At 36.2% G+C, this 20396-nt stretch overlaps 1 protein-coding gene across 2 annotated transcripts; it reads right to left on the reverse strand.

Moving 5' to 3' along the window:
* Positions 1-1025: 1025 nt before the first annotated feature.
* LOC134325821 (otoferlin) lies at positions 1026-18973 on the reverse strand. Of its 2 annotated transcripts, none has more exons than XM_063008061.1 (41): positions 18925-18973; positions 18311-18428; positions 18144-18198; positions 17213-17344; positions 17047-17109; positions 16877-16961; positions 15728-15887; positions 15443-15629; positions 14908-15094; positions 14164-14387; positions 13578-13686; positions 13309-13486; positions 13071-13191; positions 11152-11252; positions 10775-10865; positions 10557-10673; positions 10321-10473; positions 10043-10232; positions 9831-9955; positions 9399-9533; positions 9154-9315; positions 8943-9062; positions 8678-8839; positions 8253-8415; positions 8009-8079; positions 7876-7905; positions 7131-7262; positions 6941-7007; positions 6390-6487; positions 5669-5803; positions 5458-5589; positions 5218-5345; positions 4903-5073; positions 4572-4732; positions 3860-4002; positions 3670-3758; positions 3467-3565; positions 3114-3355; positions 2829-3007; positions 2601-2701; positions 1026-1206 (listed from the first exon to the last, which is right to left on the reverse strand). In XM_063008061.1, exons 1-41 carry the CDS (start codon positions 18971-18973, stop codon positions 1026-1028), a joined length of 5346 nt encoding a protein of 1781 aa, XP_062864131.1. The 2 variants fall into 2 exon arrangements, with proteins under 2 accessions (XP_062864131.1, XP_062864130.1); XM_063008060.1 differs by having other exon boundaries at positions 6390-6508.
* Between the last annotated feature and the right edge of the window lie 1423 nt (positions 18974-20396).

A 20396-nucleotide genomic window follows, 5' to 3' on the forward strand; every position in this document is an offset into this window, starting at 1 on the left:
GTTTGAATAAAGAGCAACGAATTAAAATGTGTTTTCAAAGTCATGTAGAGCATATTATATAAATAAAAATGTTTTTTATAAATATATATATATATTTTTTTCTTATGTATGGAAACGTATGACCCACCCTGTAGATTAGCGGTGCTTTAGGTGGGCTGAGGCGTAGTCATGGTAACAAACCGCAAATAAAAGAAACAGTGGCCACATTTCATGTCAGTCCCGCTGAGCTGTGTGTATGAGGAGCGCTGTACTGTACCAGCATGTACTGAGTGTGATCGAGCGCTCCTGATCTAGACTCTCTGTTGGAATGAATACTGACTGACACACCTGAAAACACGGTTTGTTTATAGTCCACCGTAAAAAATATTCCGACGTTAGAACATTGGTTCCGCACTTAATTTCAGTCGGGCGCGCCCCCCCTGTCATGCCTCTGCGCCACACTTTGAGAAACGCTGCCTTACTATAACAGTAATTATTAAGAAATGGCCGGGGAAATAACACAAAGTGCAAATGACTACAGGTTACAATCCAGGCATGAATTAAGGGTCTTGCACAAGGACCCAACAGATATAGCTTGGTGTTGGTGGGGCTTAAACCATCAATTGATTATAGTTCAATACCTTAATTGTTGAGTCGACACTGCTGTTTCAAATTATGTGTTATTTTAAGCATTTTCTTCAAGATGTGTCTATTTATTGGGTTACACCCTTGAAAAGTCTGTCGAACAATAGTAAATTCTAAACATTGCATTAGAAACCTATGAACACTAATTTTCAGATTTAGCTGTATAAGAACCACCATTACCTCCTAAACCTATTAGCATCTATGTTTAAGTAGAAAGTAAGTAAACAAATCAGAGGTATAACTCTAAAATCCCATTGTAATATTTGGTTACTATTTAAAAGGGGCAAGTAGCTGTTTTGTATCAAACAATATGCAAAACATATTTTTACCATGTCAGAGATAGATCCTATTTGTACTACTTCTACTAAATCACAGAAGTTAAAGTCAGTTTAAAGTGCCATTTAAGCTCCGAGTAGCTTTTTCACCATGTACCCCGGCATGCTGTAAATAAATAGGCCTAGCATTGCTAGAATCAGCAGAGCCACCACTATTTTGATGATCAGCCACTTGTAGTTGTTGCAGATGAGATATCGAATTGCTTTTAATGGACTGATGAACCACAAGAATGTTGTATCAGGACGGCTGTAGAAAAAAAGAAAAGTCAGTTAGAATGCAGTTATTATGGATCAGTTTTTAATTATTTAGTTTAATTAATTAGTATATTTTAGTTTAATGTGGCAATATAAAAATGCTGAGTTGTTATATAGACATTGTTCAGTGTTATGGCTGTCTCTGCATAAGCTTTTAATGTACACTTTATGGCCAAAAGTATTTGGACACCTGACAATGAGCTTGTTGGACATTCCACCCCGAGGACGGCCGTTGCCAAGAGCCATTGTCCCTCCCCCTACAGACACACAGCCATCATGTGTCTGTGTAGATCCCAGGCTGACTAATAGCAGAGCTGAGAGAGCTTGAGTTTTTGAAATCTCAGCACTGGTGGGCTAGCGTGTTTTACCAACACCCAGCTTTTCTTAATGTCTTTATAGATTTTGCTATGTGCACAATGGCACAGTCATGCTGAAATAGAAAAGGGTCTTCCCTTGTTGCTGTGAAGCTGGAATAATATAATTTCCTTGACATATTTTTACACCTGTTAGTGACTTAAACACATACATTTAATTTTGTGTCCACATAAACGAATTTAACTTTGGGGGGTGTCCTAATACTTTTGTCCATATAGTGTAGCTGTTATTTAACAAACAGTTAATCTGTAATTATTTTTTAATAACAAATCCAAGTGCATTTTCTAATAGCTGATTTTTACAGCAAGGATCTGCACATTTAGCAACAATTATAGTGCATATTGTACAAAAAGTTAATAAGAGTTTCTTATTGTTTCTTATAATGTTTTGAAATGTTTAGTTCAAAATATATCAGACATATAGATGTTTTATTTTGAATGCAGTATTTTATTACATCAGTGTAAAATTATCACAATATTTTATATCAAATGTTTATGCTATTAATATAGTTACAATATAACCATTACATATAGAGTAATACTTACCATACAAAGTATGATGAAAAAATCCAGATGCAGGATGCAGAAATAAATTGTCCTTCGAGAAGCATTTTAATGTTTCCCACAATTATTTTTTTTATTCTTTTAAGCCTAGTTAGAATGACTGGCCCATTAAGAATAACTGCTGTATAAATTCACTTTATGAGAAATGAATCTTCATTTACCAGTTTGTATGCATATTTAATATTTTTAGGTGGTTTTATGTAAAGTCTGTGTTACTTTATAAAGTTTTAATTAGGTTCACCCTTCCTACATAGCTTCTAGTCTGAAATGCCTGAAAAAAGTCTGTAGAATACAGCTGTTGTACAATGTTATGTTTGTAAGTGTATCATCTTTTAAATAATTAACTCATAAATGTTTTGAATACAATTATGAAATGGTGTCTACTGTTTCAGCTGATATGTTTAATGGAACATTTTTAATGTTTTTGACATGTTTTATAAACTCTTACTTGGGTTTCTCCAGAGGCTCTGGCTCATTGCGTCCTTCACCAACAGGACTTTTTTCAGCTTCCTCACCTGTCAGGAGGTGGAGTTCTGCCTCTACCTTCCCCTAAAACAAAATCAAAACCTAAGTGTTAAACCAGGCTTGAAAAGAATCTAGTTTTAATAAGCCAAAGATTAATTTCAGTTTTTTTCAACTTTTTTTGTAGTTTGTAATTTATATAGTCTTCACATACCGTGATTTCCATCTCATCATTTTCATCCCTGGCTATAAAAGGCCACCAGCCCTTAATTCTTTTCTGCTTGAAGATGTTGACCATTGGCATGTCTTGTTCATTGAGAACCATGTCGAGTGTGCACTGTTTCGCTGTTTTTGCACCACGAGGAAATCTGTTCAGGTCTAGTTCAATCGCACCTATATGGAACACATAAAAAAATAATTTATAATAAAAAGTGTGGTCTGTGTGGCAAATGCTGTGCAATCAGTGACACAATATAAAAGAGAACAGGGAGTATCTCACCCAGGAAATCATCCGCAGAGAAATGATCTGCATCCCAGACTTGAATATTAAGACGAGCCGGGATCTTGTACTCTGTCTCATCCCATGAAAACATAGACTCTTTCTTTGAGATGACAATTTTCTCTTCAGCCATTAGGTAATCGAAGGGGTAAATAAATCGCCAGTTGAAGTTACCCTCTCCTGTTAGTGAGTGATAGTGGACATCTGTGTCCTGCTTGTCTTCTTGTTGTCCTTTAAGCCATCTGAAACAAATGCAAGGTAGAATTTTCTCATATTGAAGGTATGAAGGTACAATTACTTTTCTGGAAATGGGGTTTGTACAATTATCATGATTAATAGCAAAGGTATTGTACCCTCTAACAAAAATATCACTGGACTTTTCTCCTGTGAATATATCATCGTCCTCCAGAACAACTTCATCCGTATTCCAGACTATTACCCTGAGTTCAAATCTGTCGAAAAAATAAATGGCACTTAAAAGCGATTCATTATATGTAAATATATATTATTTATATGTAAATATTGTTTAAACATTATTCAAATGTGTGCATTCTACTTCTTTGGTTTCCGTGGTGAAATATCAAGGGCGGGTCCTGGTGCTGGCATATCTTTTGGAAACATGTCCACCCACATCTCAATTCTCCCCTACACAAAATCAATTAAGCAAATCATTAAGAAATTTATAATTCTCATAACTCATGACCATCAGACACCTTCAACTGCAAAAACATTTTTGGCCAACTGACCTGCTCAATGCCGGGTTTATCAGGGTTCAGTAGAGGTCTTGTTTCTACATGTTCAGGAACAAGTTTGCAGCCCACTCGTGGAATGTCCTCCCAGTGATTAAGAACCGCTAGAGCAAGGTGCTCATCTGTCTGTTTTTTGAGACCTGTCAGAGAATATTCTAATTATTCACCACTAAACACTGTTTTTTAGAATAGCCTTTGGACGTAATAATAATTAACGGCTATGCTGTAATTTTAGCCTGTATATCACTTCGATGTAGTTTTATTAGATGGGGAGTTTGTCATTTAATATCATTTGGGCAATGCTGGACAATCTGTCAAAATCCGTCAGTGTTTAATGTTTTGTACTTCTTATAATTTTTTTATGTGTTAATTGCTGCTGTTTGATTGCAAAGAGATACAGATATGTCCTACTTTCCAAACAGAGAGCTAAGTCTGTGCCCTCAAGGACTTTTGCCACAAATACTTATGACATTGTTTTGATTAAACTTGTGATCTGTGGATGCTAGTGCTACCACACCACTTGAAAGCCATTTACAGTTTTTCAGTCTAGTATTACTTTACCAGACTAAGTCAGCCAGGCTAGTACAATAAAACAGTAAAAGTGTACTTTGTAAATTTGCAGTAAGGGTAAATTTGCAATATGGGTTAAAGAAAGAATAAATTTAAAAGCCACATTGTACCTCAATTTATAATAATAAAAAAATCATACCATTTTCATCCTCAATTTCAGTTGGTCCTGTATAAACTCGGTTTGCCACCTTCACTCTTCCTCCAGGACCATATTGGGGTGTATCTAATTTACCATCCTTACAGAGTTTTGATAGAATGTGAGTTGGCTTCATCGGATCTCTCCATACATTGTAGCCATAACTACCAAGACAAATAGATAAAATGGGTAAATAAAACAGCTGTTTTTTCACTGTATTATTAATATACACTACACTAATGTTAAATTATTTTTTTAAATCAGGTAAATATCATTCTGTGAACATTGACTAAACCTTTGGCTAACGCAGTTGTGTTGAAACAGAAGCACTTACACTGCATAGCTTGATGTGATACTGCATGTAGCCCTGTGCTTGCTGTAGTAACGGTTCTCAAGGTCAAGTTTTGTCTCCCCAATTAGGTCATCAGTGCCAACCAAATCCCAGTCATAGATGGAAACAGTGAGGGTGGAGTCCATCGGAAATGTTGCCTCGATGTCAAATGATCTAGGATAATTGAGAATATAAAGTTTACTTTTAGCATTGTTTTAAACCAATTTAATATCTGGCTGCATAATTAAACATCATATTTAAATATTGATATTATAAATCAATTTACATAAATATAGTTAAATGTCACCATGAACTTACTTGCCAAACAAAGGATTTAGTTGTTTAGAGATGTAGTTTTCTTTGTCTTTGATCTCTGACTTTCCTAGCTTAATGGCGATATATGGATCTGCTTTTCCATTTATATCTGCAGGGTGCAGGTCTGTTGCCTAGAACAAATTCAGATTAAAATGTATGAAAGATGATTACCAAACATTGTGTATGATTAATACCCATTAACAGTAACAATGTAAACATGTTCTTTCATCTGTTCATACATACCCGTATGACATAAACTCGAACTAAAACGCTGATTGGGTCGTTGTGTGGAATGTTTTGAAACATGCCCATGTTGGAATCGATTCCCATTTCTCTACTCATATCATCTGACACTTTGTACATACACAAAGAGCCCTGCAATAAAAAAAAGTCCCATTTCACACATTCATACTTCAGTGTGAACTCAGCAAACTTGATCATTTACTGTCCTTACTTTGAATTTGCCAATGAGTCTGTCCTCATCTGTATTTTGTTCATCATCATCCCCACTCTTTCCTCTATAAAGGTTGAACGTGTGGAGCCAGTCTTCAAAGTAATTAAATTCATTCTCTAGCTCTCTGTTGTACACCTGTTAAGAAACAAAGTCACTTTTTAAGATATTCTTATTTAATACTTTCTAAAACATTAATAAGCACTCTAAGAATTACTCATTACTTTTGTCCTGAATATTTAGTTGCAGAAATATTCAACCCCACAAAGAAAAAAGGATTTATAACTCAAAACATTCATACAAGGCTGGATTTTGCTTTAAATTAAGTCTTTTTCAGTTTAATAATACAGAAAATAAACAAAGAAAATGAATGATGTAGTATTTTACAGTAGAAGGTATTTTGTTAGTACTGCCATGATAAATCAATCCCTACATAATATTGCTGATCTTAAAACCTCTGCTAGTCTATAACCTAAAGTTTGTCTTTATGACCTAAAGTGTGGTAACAACATGGGTAAACACATAGTCACCTGACATAGGCACCCAACATCACAGCAAACCTAAAAGTGCTGGCTAATACTAAACATACATATTTGTAAATTCTATACACATCACTATAACACTTTTTAAAGTGGGGGGTTCAATATTTCTTTCATTTTCCTAAAGATCATAGAGCAGAAAATTATTTTGCAACTAAAACTATGAACTACAGGCTATCATTTACCTTCAGCTCCTCAATTTTGGGCTTTTTCTTTTCAGGTAATCCCTCCCCTGGCATTGCTTTGTTCTTATCCTTGGCTTTTCCCTTTTTCTTTTTGTTTCCTTTTGCATCCGGCTTGATATCTAGTTAGATTAGAAGGTTAGAAGGGAAGAAGAGGCAGAGTGATCAAACACACATCATTTTTTTTATTATTAATATTATTTTTAGAATAAGGCAATATGCCAATATTAAATCTGCAAATCTTTTTTCAGAATTAATATAAAAACGTTTTCACCTTGCAGCCAAGTATCCAAGTATAAATACCTTTACATATTTATATTTATATTTATTTCTTTTTCTTCCGATCTTTGGCTTTTTCATTTAGGTTTTTAAAATCTTTATTTTAAAATTTGAATAAAATGGTTTAATGGGAAAATGTATAGAGAGAAATATACTAAAATGCATTTCTTCCCACCCCTAGACTCATTGCCACAGATCACCATGATGTTGCTGAGGCCTGACTTGCAGTTTCCCACTATTAACAAATTTCATAACGATAATGTTTCTTTATTTACCTCCATCTGCATCCAGGTCTTCTTTTTCCTCTGTATCAACTTTTTCAGCCTCTTGTGCTTTTATTATCTACATAGTACAAAACACATCCTTATTGTAAAACAAAAAAAATCTACAAAAAATGCCATCCAGATTTAATATAACTGAAAGCAACATGTTTATTAAAGAATAAAATTCTGTTAAGGTGTTTACCTCCATCAGTGTTTCGATTGAAACAAAGTATTTGGACCACCAGTCCAACATGCTCTCATCAAGCTGTTCTTCCTCAACCTCTTCCCCTTTCTTCCTCTTCTTCTTTCCTTTACTATCTTTGTCATCATCAGGCTATTATTAAAGAAGAAACTACCATAAACTTCACACAGTTACTCTTTACAATCAACCATGTGTTTTGCATCTACATTTTCAAACTAATTATTTACATTTTACCTCAAGTTGTACCTTAACTTTTACACAACCCCCAAAGTTTATTGGATATATTTTTTCATTTATGGAATTTAGTTTGGAAAATGTTTGGATCTTTAGTTTCATATTAGCTTGGGTGGCGCAGCGGTAAAACACACAAGCCCTTTGCTGCTAAGATCTGATGTTTGAATATGAGTGGTGCAATTGGCCGGTTGGGTGTGTACACAGACATGATAGGCAATGTTTAGAGGGTGAGATAGGCCAACAGCATAGCCATTAAAAGGTGCACTTGTTAGTGCTCTATCCGTGTTGGTTTAATCCAAGTCTGGATAAAAATGGGGTGGGGGAGGTTGCATCCAGGGTAAAAACTGTGCCAAATCAAGTATACAGACCAAATGATCTGTTGTGGCGACCTTTAAAATAAGGAAACAGTCAAAAGAAAAAGAATTCCTTTCGTATTTCATATTTCACTGGGTGTGAAAGCTATGCAGTCTTGAGAGATACCTTAATATACTACTTGTAAAGTAATACTTACCATATCAATCTTAACAACTGCATCAGATGCCTGTTGGGAAAAATTAGAAAAGTAAGGCATCTTGCTATTTGTGAAGGTCTGTTTTATTAACAGAATAAAAATCAGTAGTTAATGCACAGTATCTAGGACATACTGAGTCAAGTTTGACCATCGTCTCCATCTTCTTTACAGCAGGCTCCGGTTCGGTATGTATCACAATTTCCTCTGTAGATCAAATACAAAATGTCATGATATATAAAATAGATGGAATAGTTTTTTCAACATGATCAATGAATGTAGTAGGATTTTTTTCCCTGAATTGTGGGAGACTGCTTTAAAGGCAATGATTTTACAGTATAACTTCATTTAAACATTGATTCTGGTCTGAGAGTACCCACCCATAGCAGACCAGTTGTTGACAGTCTTGTCTGTTGGTCTGTAGATAAACTTGCGCAGTGACGTAACAGCATGAGAGCCAACTAGTGTATAACGTCCAAAAGCTCTGCAGTCCACCACTCGAATGTTAAGGGGAGGATGGAGAAGCTCATTCTCAGGCAGATCCTATAAAATAATGATGTTCTTATAAAGTATATGTAATAATTGTAGAACTGTGTATTATTTTAAAAAACGCTATTCTGTAGTGCATGTGTTGTCAGCTTCAGTATTGGGCTACTTCTCTGATATTTTCTTTTACTACAACACAATTAAATCAACATAAAAAGGATGTTTAGCTTATCACTAATTAGCCCATGAACTTCATCAAGGGCGACACAGTGGAACTGCGTGTAATCTATATTTAATTTCAGTTGTCATTAAAACTTACCACTTCAAACCACTTGACCAGGGTGCTAAAATTGGGATTTTTATTGTAATTAGCAATCAGAGCTGACTGAATCCCCTTTCCAGCACATTCAATGTCTACACGGGGTCTGTCAACTTGAGCAAGGTTTACTCTCTTCAGATCCCTCAGGCCCCAGAACAAAACCTGTGGAGACATGATGAATTTTAATAAGTTTGTTTGGTTTACACTGTATGTTAACTTGCCATTACATCAGTCACTCGTTTGCATGTAAAGAGGAGCTTTTTACCTCAATGCGGTATTTGCTCAGAACCGGTCTTATGCCTATAGGGACGGGCAGTATCGGACCACGGTCCATATCTGTGGGTCCATCTATGGGAGGAAGATCAGCCTTTCCACCTGGTCCAATCTGAAATATTAGTTGTAAATAGTTTTCTGTTATTTTAGATTGCATAAATACAATTCAAATACTTAATATGTATTTGCTGTATTAATGTTACCTGCAACAGTTCAAAAGCAGCAAGCATTTCACCAGCAGTGCAGTTTCCACGGTACACTTGATAATATTCTAGCTGAGGAGGAAATCGTGGTGGCCCATAATGCTCATCTGACATCTTTGTTGTTGGCTTTGCAAAAGTTCTTCCCATGAAATCAGCTTTGCCCTAAAAAAATATCAGAATTCACTCTGTGAATGTACAAAATCTACGCAGGGTATCAACAATTTGTGTAATATTTACTTGCTTACCATACTGTCCTGATCATAGATCTCAATTACAATAATTGGAGGATCATCCCTCAGTTCACCGGCCTCACCATACAGCTCAACATTGTCAAATACTAGAAGTTGATCCCATGTTGGACAGAGGGTCTCATTGACAATCTGAGAAGAGTATCACAAGTTTTTTTTTATAGATGCATTAAAAATGAACATGCTATATAAGGTGGACTGTGATTGGTGTGTGATTTCAATTCCTGTGGTGAAATTCACAACATATGTGTACAGTATGTTGTGCCAAAAATGTTTGATGATATTTACCAGGTTATTACTGCATTATAATTTTGCATAAAAAAAAATATACTTTGCAGTGTATGTGCATCTTAGGTGTCTCATTGTTCAGGATGTATTGAATAGTGAAAATGAATGTATCAACTTTTATTGTGGTTAGTAGACTCTTACCTCAGTGACCTGGCTGTGAGTAGAGAAGAAAACTCTGGCAAATGGGTCTGACAGACCTGTGCTGTCTGCTGCAAACAAGCTTCTTGCCTGGTACATGTGTACCCTCAGCTGGAAGATCTGCTTCACTGTTACATCAAAAATAGTTAAAACAACAATAACTTACATTTGATTTTACCTTAAAATTTTTTGTTATTCAAGTAAGTTTATTTTACTTGTGTAGATCAGGCTGATAGGTGGCGATGAGTGCATGCCAGGCCCTTTGACTGCCTTGTTTTCCTCAAATCCATTCGGTAGTCCATTTAGGAAGTCTTTGCGATGCTTGTTTAAGCCTAGCCAGAGGTACATCTCTGTCTTGGCTTGCACAGTCCAGCCTGCTGGCCCAAAGCTCTTTTTACCTGGGAGCTAAAGAAATGTATTGCAACGTTATTGCCATTTTCATTAAGAATAAAACAAAGCTATTTAACTTACATTATATTAAATTGGATCGTACCTTGAAAAAAATGGTCTTGACTTTTGCACAGTCTTTCCCAGTTTCCTCCTCGATGTTAGAAAAGAGAATGTCTTTAGATGGTACTCTAGCATAGGCAATGCGCTTGCCATTGCTTACCATCCAAATGTAAACATCTGGAACACTGTGTTGAGGCTGTAATGAAAAAGGTTATTTTAAGGTTAGACTAATTACCTAGGTAAGTCGTTTATAAAAGTTTTTTTTTTAAATTATTTTACCTCATCAGACAAGAATCTCAGTTTCTGGAGGAAGTTTTGTGTCAGTTTGACTTTATCCTTGACAGTTTTCTTTTTCACCTGAGATCGCATTGCTTTTGCTTGTTGGCCCATGTTTTCCTAGGGATATAGTTCAAAAGCTTAAAGACAATCCCAAAGAAAACATCTACAATATGAAATCTTAAAGGTCTTCATTTCTACATCAGTTTTAAAGAACGTACCAGCTCCCACATGCATAATTTCACTCTCTCCCGATCCAGCTTTGTTAGCCCTATCTGGGTTTGGTCCTTGTTTGCCAGTGATAGAAAATTACTGAAAGATAATAACATGTTTTTAGCAGTTGAAAATCATAGGGATTATAAAATAATTTGGTACTGTGTGATTTGTTTGGCTTTTAGGCCAGGTGTGCCCAATTCAATCCCTTACTATATGACATTTGGGCAGTTTCCCTGCTGAAGGACAGCAGTAAGTTACCAGGATTTGTAGGGAAACTAGCACTAGTTGGGAAACTGCCCAACTGTCAGATAGTAAGGAAGAGAATAGAATAGGACTTGGTTGACCATACTAACTTAAACATTATGATAAAATAGTTTCAAACCTGCAGCCATTGCTTAATTCCTCCAGAACACCTCTGAGTCTGCGCTCGGGAAAAGCTTTCTCAGTTTTAATGATCTCCTGAACATCATTGAGCCCCTCTTCCTTTGTAAGTCAAAGAAAACACCAAAATGAATTTGACACTTTCAACACTAGTAATATAGCAAGAAATCATTATACAGTGTTATCTACTGTACATCATTATTATTATTATTATTATTATATAAATCATTAAAAAAAGATATGTACAGTGTATCACAAAAGTGAGTACACCCCTCACATTTCTGCAGATATTTAAGTATATCTTTTCATGGGACAACACTGACAAAATGACACTTTGACACAATGAAAAGTAGTCTGTGTGCAGCTTATATAACAGTGTAAATTTATTCTTCCCTCAAAATAACTCAATATACAGCCATTAATGTCTAAACCACCGGCAACAAAAGTGAGTACACCCCGAAGAGACTACACCCCTAAATGTCCAAATTGAGCACTGCTTGTCATTTTCCCTCCAAAATGTCATGTGATTTGTTAGTGTTACTAGGTCTCAGGTGTGCATAGGGAGCAGGTGTGTTCAATTTAGTAGTACAGCTCTCACACACTCTCATACTGGTCACTGAAAGTTCCAACATGGCACCTCATGGCAAAGAACTCTCTGAGGATCCTAAAAGACGAATTGTTGCGCTACATGAAGATGGCCAAGGCTACAAGAAGATTGCCAACACCCTGAAACTGGGCTGCAGCACAGTGGCCAAGATCATCCAGCGTTTTAAAAGAGCAGGGTCCACTCAGAACAGACCTCACGTTGGTCGTCCAAAGAAGCTGAGTGCACGTGCTCAGCGTCACATCCAACTGCTGTCTTTGAAAGATAGGCGCAGGAGTGCTGTCAGCATTGCTGCAGAGATTGAAAAGGTGGGGGGTCAGCCTGTCAGTGCTCAGACCATACGCCGCACACTACATCAAATTGGTCTGCATGGCTGTCACCTCAGAAGGAAGCCTCTTCTGAAGTCTCTACACAAGAAAGCCTGCAAACAGTTTGCTGAAGACATGTCAACAAAGGACATGGATTACTGGAACCATGTCCTATGGTCTGATGAGACCAAGATTAATTTGTTTGGTTCAGATGGTCTCAAGCATGTGTGGCGGCAATCAGGTGAGGAGTACAAAGATAAGTGTGTCATGCCTACAGTCAAGCATGGTGGTGGGAATGCCATGGTCTGGGGCTGCATGAGTGCAGCAGGTGTTGGGGAGTTACATTTCATTGAGGGACACATGAACTCCAATATGTACTGTGAAATACTGAAGCAGAGCATGATCCCCTCCCTCCGGAAACTGGGTCGCAGGGCAGTGTTCCAGCATGATAATGACCCCAAACACACCTCTAAGACGACCACTGCTTTATTGAAGAGGCTGAGGGTAAAGGTGATGGACTGGCCAAGCATGTCTCCAGACCTAAACCCAATAGAACATCTTTGGGGCATCCTCAAGCGGAAGGTGGAGGAGCGCAAAGTCTCGAATATCCGCCAGCTCCGTGATGTCGTCATGGAGGAGTGGAAAAGCATTCCAGTGGCAACCTGTGAAGCTCTGGTAAACTCCATGCCCAGGAGAGTTAAGGCAGTTCTGGGAAATAATGATGGCCACACAAAATATTGACACTTCAGGAACTTTCAATAAGGGGTGTACTCACTTTTGTTGCCGGTGGTTTAGACATTAATGGCTGTATATTGAGTTATTTTGAGGGAAGAATAAATTTACACTGTTATATAAGCTGCACACAGACTACTTTTCATTGTGTCAAAGTGTCATTTTGTCAGTGTTGTCCCATGAAAAGATATACTTAAATATCTGCAGAAATGTGAGGGGTGTACTCACTTTTGTGATACACTGTATGTATCATTATTATTAAAATGTATCACCTACCAATTTATCTGCAATGTGGTCTATTATGTTGGAATTGTATTGTCTTCTTCGTTGGTCCTGCCACCAGCTCTTTATATAGATACATGGCTTTCTCTCAAAATATGGGAGGTGAAAATAGTTCCTGTGAAATTAATTTCAAATACAGAATTCTTACCAAATGCATGAACTCTCATTAAAGTCACTACAAGAATAAAAAAAACATGGAGTTACATTAGAGTCACTAGGTAAACTCACACACCTGTCAGTGATGACTGGTTTCATTGGTGGTGTGGTGGAGACTGATGATAGCTGTCCATCAGTCTCCACTTCTTCATCACTGGAACCTTGGATTAGTTCAGACTCCTCATCACCTTCACCCTTTTTTGACTTCTTTGTTTTTGGTTTGGTAGGAATATCAACCTCACTTCCATAATTTCCTAGTATAAAATGGACAGGACAATAAAAGTTTTAGCTTTTGTACATATTTTGTTTAATTTTGAATTGCAACATTTTTGTGTTGTACTTTACCGATTGTAACTTCAAAGTTAATGGGCTTATCGCCAATCTTTCTGTCAATCATGGTTGCTTCCAGAAATGCTCCAAACAGAAAGAATTCGTCAATTTTTCCAGTGGCATTCTGTAATTTGGTATTAAAAAGAAAAAATTATTAATTTTCCCTAATTATTATGGGTAGTTGTAAATATAAATAAACATAAATGTGTTTTAACTAGTGTAGATTTTGATTTATACAGATTTATATATCATATGTCTGAATTCACATAGATATTGAGACATTTACATTTTTACCTGGATTTATCAATTTGCAGTAGCCGACTGCATCTTTTCACCTGCACGAGGTGAGTTCATATGTGGATAAGCTTTGTGTACGGAGAGGCACACCCTGATCTGACCTGCAGAGCTGAGATTCAAACCGGCAAGTTTGAGATGTCAGCTCTGGTTTGCTAGTGTGTTTTTTACCACTGCGTCACCTGAGCGCCTATATTAGTACTTTGTTAATGACTACAATTGAACAACATGAGTAATGGAAAATACTTTCTATACAACAATTATCAATAATTAAAGGTTATTTCATAGTTATGTCTAGTTAACTTACCTCAGAAATGTTGGGCACCCCTTCTACTTGAACCTCAGTAGAGCTTGTTATCTCTGGGGATGATGTGTCCAATATCTCCATGGCCAAGCTGATCAGAAGACGGGCACGAAATGAAACCCCCTCTCCCACTCCCTCATTCAGATCCTGATACTCATCCATTAGGGTGTAGCTCCGTGTTGAACCATACATGTTTACCCAGGCCGGCCCCAGTGTGGGGAGAAACCCTGATAAAAAAAAAAGTAAAAAATCCTTTAATTTAATTCTATTTTTTGTATTTTATTTGTACTTCTGAGTATGACTATTTTAGCTGACAGGTAAATAACATCTATACAATCAATTAACCCTGTTATTTATTTTCCCACAACCAAATATTATTAAAAGCATGTTAAAAGACAATGTCAGCACAAACACTGTCCTTCTGAAAAGTGGCTTGCATTTATATGGTCATAAACAAACATTTAGTTTAGTTGGAAATGACATGCCTGTACAAACCTCTGACTTTACCTTATCCACAACACAGTATTGTATAAAATAAAAGTGAATAAAATGTATGGAAAGTGTTTCAATAAGAGTGGAACTGTTATGGCAGCAAATATATAGGCCAATGTCATTTAAATGCCCATGGTTTTCAAATAAAATCAAGGTGATGTTAACATGATGGCCTAGTTTTGTAAATCTGTGTATCTGATATAACAAAATATCCAACTACTGCATACACTGATTAAACAGAACTGAAATATTTACCTTTATCACCATCATTTGAGATCTTTCGAAGGTCAATGAAATGTGTTCCTAGCGCCACATCATTTACTTTGTCTGCATCTCGTATTTGGATCTTCATGCGCTTGCACAATGGTGGGAATTGTTCAGTGAAAATGATCTGTTCATTCCAGATTGGTTCATAGCAGCTCTTCTGGACATTGGTTTTGCCCTACAAAAGTACAAAAATGTGTAAACTCAAGACTAAACACACAACTGCATTTTTCCTTAATGTCCTTCTAAACTAATTGCCAAATCCTCCCCCCCTACTATAATTATCTTGTTCTCTGCAAATGTATCACTAGTGCAGGTGCCTTAACCAGACAGCAGAGATCGCAACTGTATAGCAGCAAAAAAAGCCCCATACACCTCCCTCCCTCAGGCACAGCAAATTGTGCCTATTTGGGTGTAAAGCCAGGTAGATTTGGCAGTTTAATTTGAACCCAATTAGACCGCTGAGCCACCATTCACCCAAATCTAAAGCTAAAATATAGACAAGGGAATGTCATCAACAGCTCACCTTTTGACCTGCAAATTGCACCTGAACGTATGGATCTAACAAATCTTTATTCTCTCCAATAAAAGCCTTTTTTACATTGGCCATAATGCTGGTGTTCATCTTGGGTAAGCCTTCAGCTCTATAAATTTTCACATAGAATCGAGCCCACTGACGATCAGCAGGAACTCCTTCTGGAAGCAGCAGGTTACTGAAATAGCCCAGTAGAAAAAAATATGTTTTTCTTATCATCCTTTAATATCATTTATCAATTTGTTTCGCGCTTTGTATGAAAAATATTCCTTATACCCTTCAATATCATCCTCGTCAGTTTCGTTGGCTTTGTGTGGAGTTTTGATATTGTCACCCTTTGTAACCACAGCAATGTCACATTTCACATAGCCTTTAAGCCCTGCAGTGATGTCATCGGGATCACACAAAGCAGCCCATTTGTGGTAGAACTGATGATCTGTAACAGAAAAAAACATGTTATTTTAATGTACTCACTGTATCTGATCTTTTCTCCAAGCACTCCAGTTTCCTTCCCTACCGGGACAGCACTGACCTTAATAACTGTGATAAAGAAAACTGTCTGGTCAAATTGGGCATCCAGGCAACAAGAGTCTTGGTCAGTAAGGTAAGAAAAAAACCCAATGGTCACTAAAAAAACACTGTAATGGTTTTGGGGAGGCCTCTGAAAGCCATTGAGTGGCCCAGCCAAAGCTCAGACTTATTACACATCTGTGGAGAGACCTAAAAATTGCAGTTTACAAATGTTTGCCATCAAACATCGAGCTTGAGAGGATGTGCCATAAGAAATAAGATAAACTGCCCAATTCAGGTCTGTAAACTTTATTTTGGATAAGATTATCCAAATACTTTTGTGAATAAGAGATTTCAGTTTAAAAACATGGTTTTTCTTCATTATTATGGATTATTAAATGTGGATTAATGTCTGAAGATACAAAATATATCAGATTTAAATCTACAACACAATAATGTGCAAAAAGTCATGGGTTCTGAATACTTTCTAAATCCATTACATATCATTACTCACTGTAGCCTAGTACATTTGAAAAATAAAAATAAACTCTAAATTAAACTGAACAAGGAGTGAACAGGTGCTTATTTGTTTAAGTTGGTACCAAGGCTGTGTGTAACTCAATATATCTTTTCAAGACAACATACTTTAACTTTGGCACAAACATGACACTTGGTGCTGATTTAAATCTTGATTCGTCTTCATGTCCCTTTACTTCTATCATTAGTTAGCAGCATTAACCTTTTGGCTTCAGGAATATGTTTGATCACAGGCTTTCATTATTTGCTACTAATATTGGTCTTATAGCTCTAGTGCAAAACTTAAGAAGCAAACATGAGACGACAGATGTGTCTAAGCTTCACAGCTAAGGTATTTTCAAAAAGATGTCAACAAGATGTGAGTCATTTGCTTGTTACCAGGTTGTGAATAAACTGTTCCCACATCCATCTTGAAGGACCCGACCATTGTTCCACTTCGCAGAAGATTTTTAGAGTGGATTACCTAAAAAGATATTATGTTATAAATAGCCGTCATCTGTATCGGGAAGTGTAAACAGCATCTGAAATGGTTAAAAAGGAGAACTCACCGACACCTTCAGGACCTTGTCAAACATGACATCAGGAGGAACGTGGAACTCAAAGACAAAGTACTAAAAATAAGAATCAAGACAAACTTTTGTGTGACCTCTAAACATTGTGAATATTGTGATTTTATAAATTGTGCAATTAAGCTGTCCAAATAGCCAATATTACCTCATTGTAGTAAGGGCAGTTGGTTGACTCCTTCATTGAGGTGTACTTCTTCTCATCTCCAATTTCAACACAGACTACTGGATCCATGTTCAATCCTACTAGCTGTCTGGCCTCAATAACAGTAACACTAACCTGAAAAGTATTAATAAGCATATTTAGAAGCAGAAATGTACAGTACATGTGTAAGATTTTAGTTAAAGTTGGAGCCTTTACTAGTGTTAGTAGAATTACATCTTTGAAATTGTTAATGGGACTAAAATACAAAATAATCTCAAGGGTTTAAAATTTTAAATTAGTTATTTAATACCCCCCCCAATTATCTCCCCAAACTAGTTGATTTTAATATCTCGTTTCAATTTCCTATTGCACTGACTGAGAGGAGCTGCAGATTCTCACACGCCATTTCCAACACACTTGCAGTCACCAACCACCTCTTATTTACTTCCTGAGGTGGAGGACCACAGAGAGCCATACTGCACACGTAGTGCCATGCTATGCTTCTGTGAAATTCATCTATCCCTTGACTAGACAGCAGAGGCCACACTTCATTGTGGAAGTAAAACCTCATTGACCTCCCTCCTCACCTCCCAAGCAGGCACAGCTAGCTGTGTCTGTTGGATGCCCAGCCAGGTCTATAGCACAAATGGGATTCAAACTTGTAAACTTGAGATCCTAGTGGTGGTGGGCTTGGCATATGGGGTGTCTAACAATGTAGGTTCTATAATAAAAGTTTGTTGATTTACTGATCATAAGAGGTATGAGGTGAAATTTACTTGACAGTTTCAATCATTTAATTTTGCATCTGAGCAAGTTTTATTTTTAAATAATATATGTTGTTAAGTGGTGTAGCTGAGTCCAACCCAGATTTATTGAATGACTATTGGTACAAAATGTTAATAATGTACAGTAAATATATGTGATTATCACATACTTGGAAATCCATCAGCCTTCCAGCACTGGGTTCAATCTTGATGTCAGGCTTAGATCTAAAATAAATTGAGCGACATCATGTACATATTTGACAAACTTTCACCAACAATTTAATGTTCAGTATTTGTACTTAGGCCAAAATATCAGTGTCAGAAAATTGGCACCCACCTCTTGTTAGAGACATTAGTTGTTACTGCAGTAACAGAGGCTAGTGAGACGGTGTCAGGGTCTGGTCCTCTGCCAAACCTTCTGTCCAAGTCCTCTGTCTCCAGAATGGCCGGCTCATCTTGAATTACAAATTGTCAGAATGATGAGTCATTGTAATTATATTATTATTTATTAGTATTTACTTTTACATTTAAAGGGATCCAATGCACTTAATTTGTGTTTCTTTTCACTTGTTAAATGTGATCTTTTGTCATAAAACAATGACAGTGCTTTTCTGTAACCTTTTAGGAATCTACTTTGTTTATCTGGCTTATTATGAAGAGAAAATAACTTTCACGTTTAGGTTGCCCTTTTGTTAGATTGTTAAATGCCAAGACCAATCACTGATATGGTGACATTTAAATTTCTGTACCCCATTTACAACCTTTCACAAATAAGCATGTGATCACAATTAACAATGACAACTACATTTAATTTAATTTATACCTTTAATTTATCTTTAACTTTCCAAATAAGTATTATTAAGTAAAGTTCATAAGAAAAAATAAAACCAAATTCAATACTGCATTCTTTGATGCTGATATGCTGAATTTCAAATACACTGCTGGTCTCACCTTGGCCTTTCCCATCATCCTTGGAGCCACGCAACTTTGCACGCTTCATATTTCAAAAAGATGTGTTTACTTCTTCTGCAAGTCACAAAAGAGAAATAAGTAAAGTTATATAATTTCTTTAAAGTTAGTTCTCGTCAGTACTCGTATCCAAAAAGTGTACAGTGAACATAACAATAAATAATCTCATTTCATACTTTAATAAATTGTAACAATTTGATTAATTATTATGTTGGTATTAAAACAACACAACAAGAAAGTAATAAGACTTTCCTGTCCAATAATTTATTATATTATATTCACACAGCTTTCCACTCTGCCATCTCAGGTAATGTTGCACAGCAAACCTGGTATCTTGTGATAATTTGGCCTCAACAGGGCTTTAATTATTAAAACGAATGACCTAAATCCATCAACAATGACAGGGATACATTTCAAAAGCTTTGTTGAAAATTTTAAAAGCTTTTCATTATAATAATGAGGTCCACATTAACTGATTGATGGTAAATGGCATCTATTAGATCTACACAGACAAAATAGCATGATAATTATGAATTTTGTATGTTTTCAGTGGAGGTGAATACTAAATATAGATTTGTAGAAAATTGCTTGGCAGTTAGGATTAAACATATAGCTGTGAGGAACAGTAGGGTTCATTTTAAGATAAATACTGTTTTAGATTTGTGTAATTATAGAGTAGTCTGTGAACAGTTCCAATTTAACCACAGAAAGGGCTCAGAATAATTTCTGTACTTGCATGCTAACTAGGCACTTACAAACTGTAATTAGTTAATTACAGGTCTAATGGGAAAAATGTAAAGAACAATCTTATATACTTTAAATTTAATGTACACAGCTTATTTAAATATTTCATGTACAGTTAAAAAAAACAACAAAAATCCACTTTTTCCACAACCATTTGATTGATAAGACACATTTGTTACTTTTACTATTGTAGAACTTGTTCAGAATTATGTTACTGTGAATTCTGTCAACACATTAGGTAGTAAGAAGGTGCTACACAACGTAACATAAACTACAAAGCATCAAGCAAAAAGTACAATTCTAAAACACATACATACCATACAATGGGTCAGATCTTTGTTTTTAGTGGCTCTGCAGGTAGAAGAAACTTTTATGACTCCACTGAAGTTATTTTACATAGTCAACATTACCATTCCCCTAACAGGATCAGAAAGGCCCCAAAAGCGAAGTAAGCCAAAAAGAGTTTGGTTTGTTTCAAGGTTGGAGTTGGGCGGGAGAGACATGATACACTATTTAATAGTTTATGAGGAACCCGAGACACTGGTAAATAGAACTAGATCCTCACAGACATCACTGTGGACTAACAATGACTATATGTCCTTCAACAAACAACACAGAATAACATCAAGAATAAGTTCTTCTAATAATCCTTAGCATTAGTTTAATCCCATTTTGCTGATACAATGTTTGAATAAATAGCACATGAAAAA

This window comes from Trichomycterus rosablanca, chromosome 13 (genome assembly GCF_030014385.1).
Source record: "Trichomycterus rosablanca isolate fTriRos1 chromosome 13, fTriRos1.hap1, whole genome shotgun sequence".
NCBI classification, from domain to species: Eukaryota; Metazoa; Chordata; class Actinopteri; order Siluriformes; family Trichomycteridae; genus Trichomycterus; species Trichomycterus rosablanca.

Coding starts and splice junctions, on each gene's coding strand:
- LOC134325821 (XM_063008060.1), bottom strand. CDS start 18,973: ATGAAGCGTGCAAAGTTGCGTGGCTCCAAGGATGATGGGAAAGGCCAA. Junction 5,590..5,668: donor GACTCATTGGCAAATTCAAA/GTAAGGACAGTA, acceptor TTTTTATTGCAG/GGCTCTTTGTGTATGTACAA. Junction 4,003..4,571: donor TGAAATTGAGGATGAAAATG/GTATGATTTTTT, acceptor ATTCTCTGACAG/GTCTCAAAAAACAGACAGAT.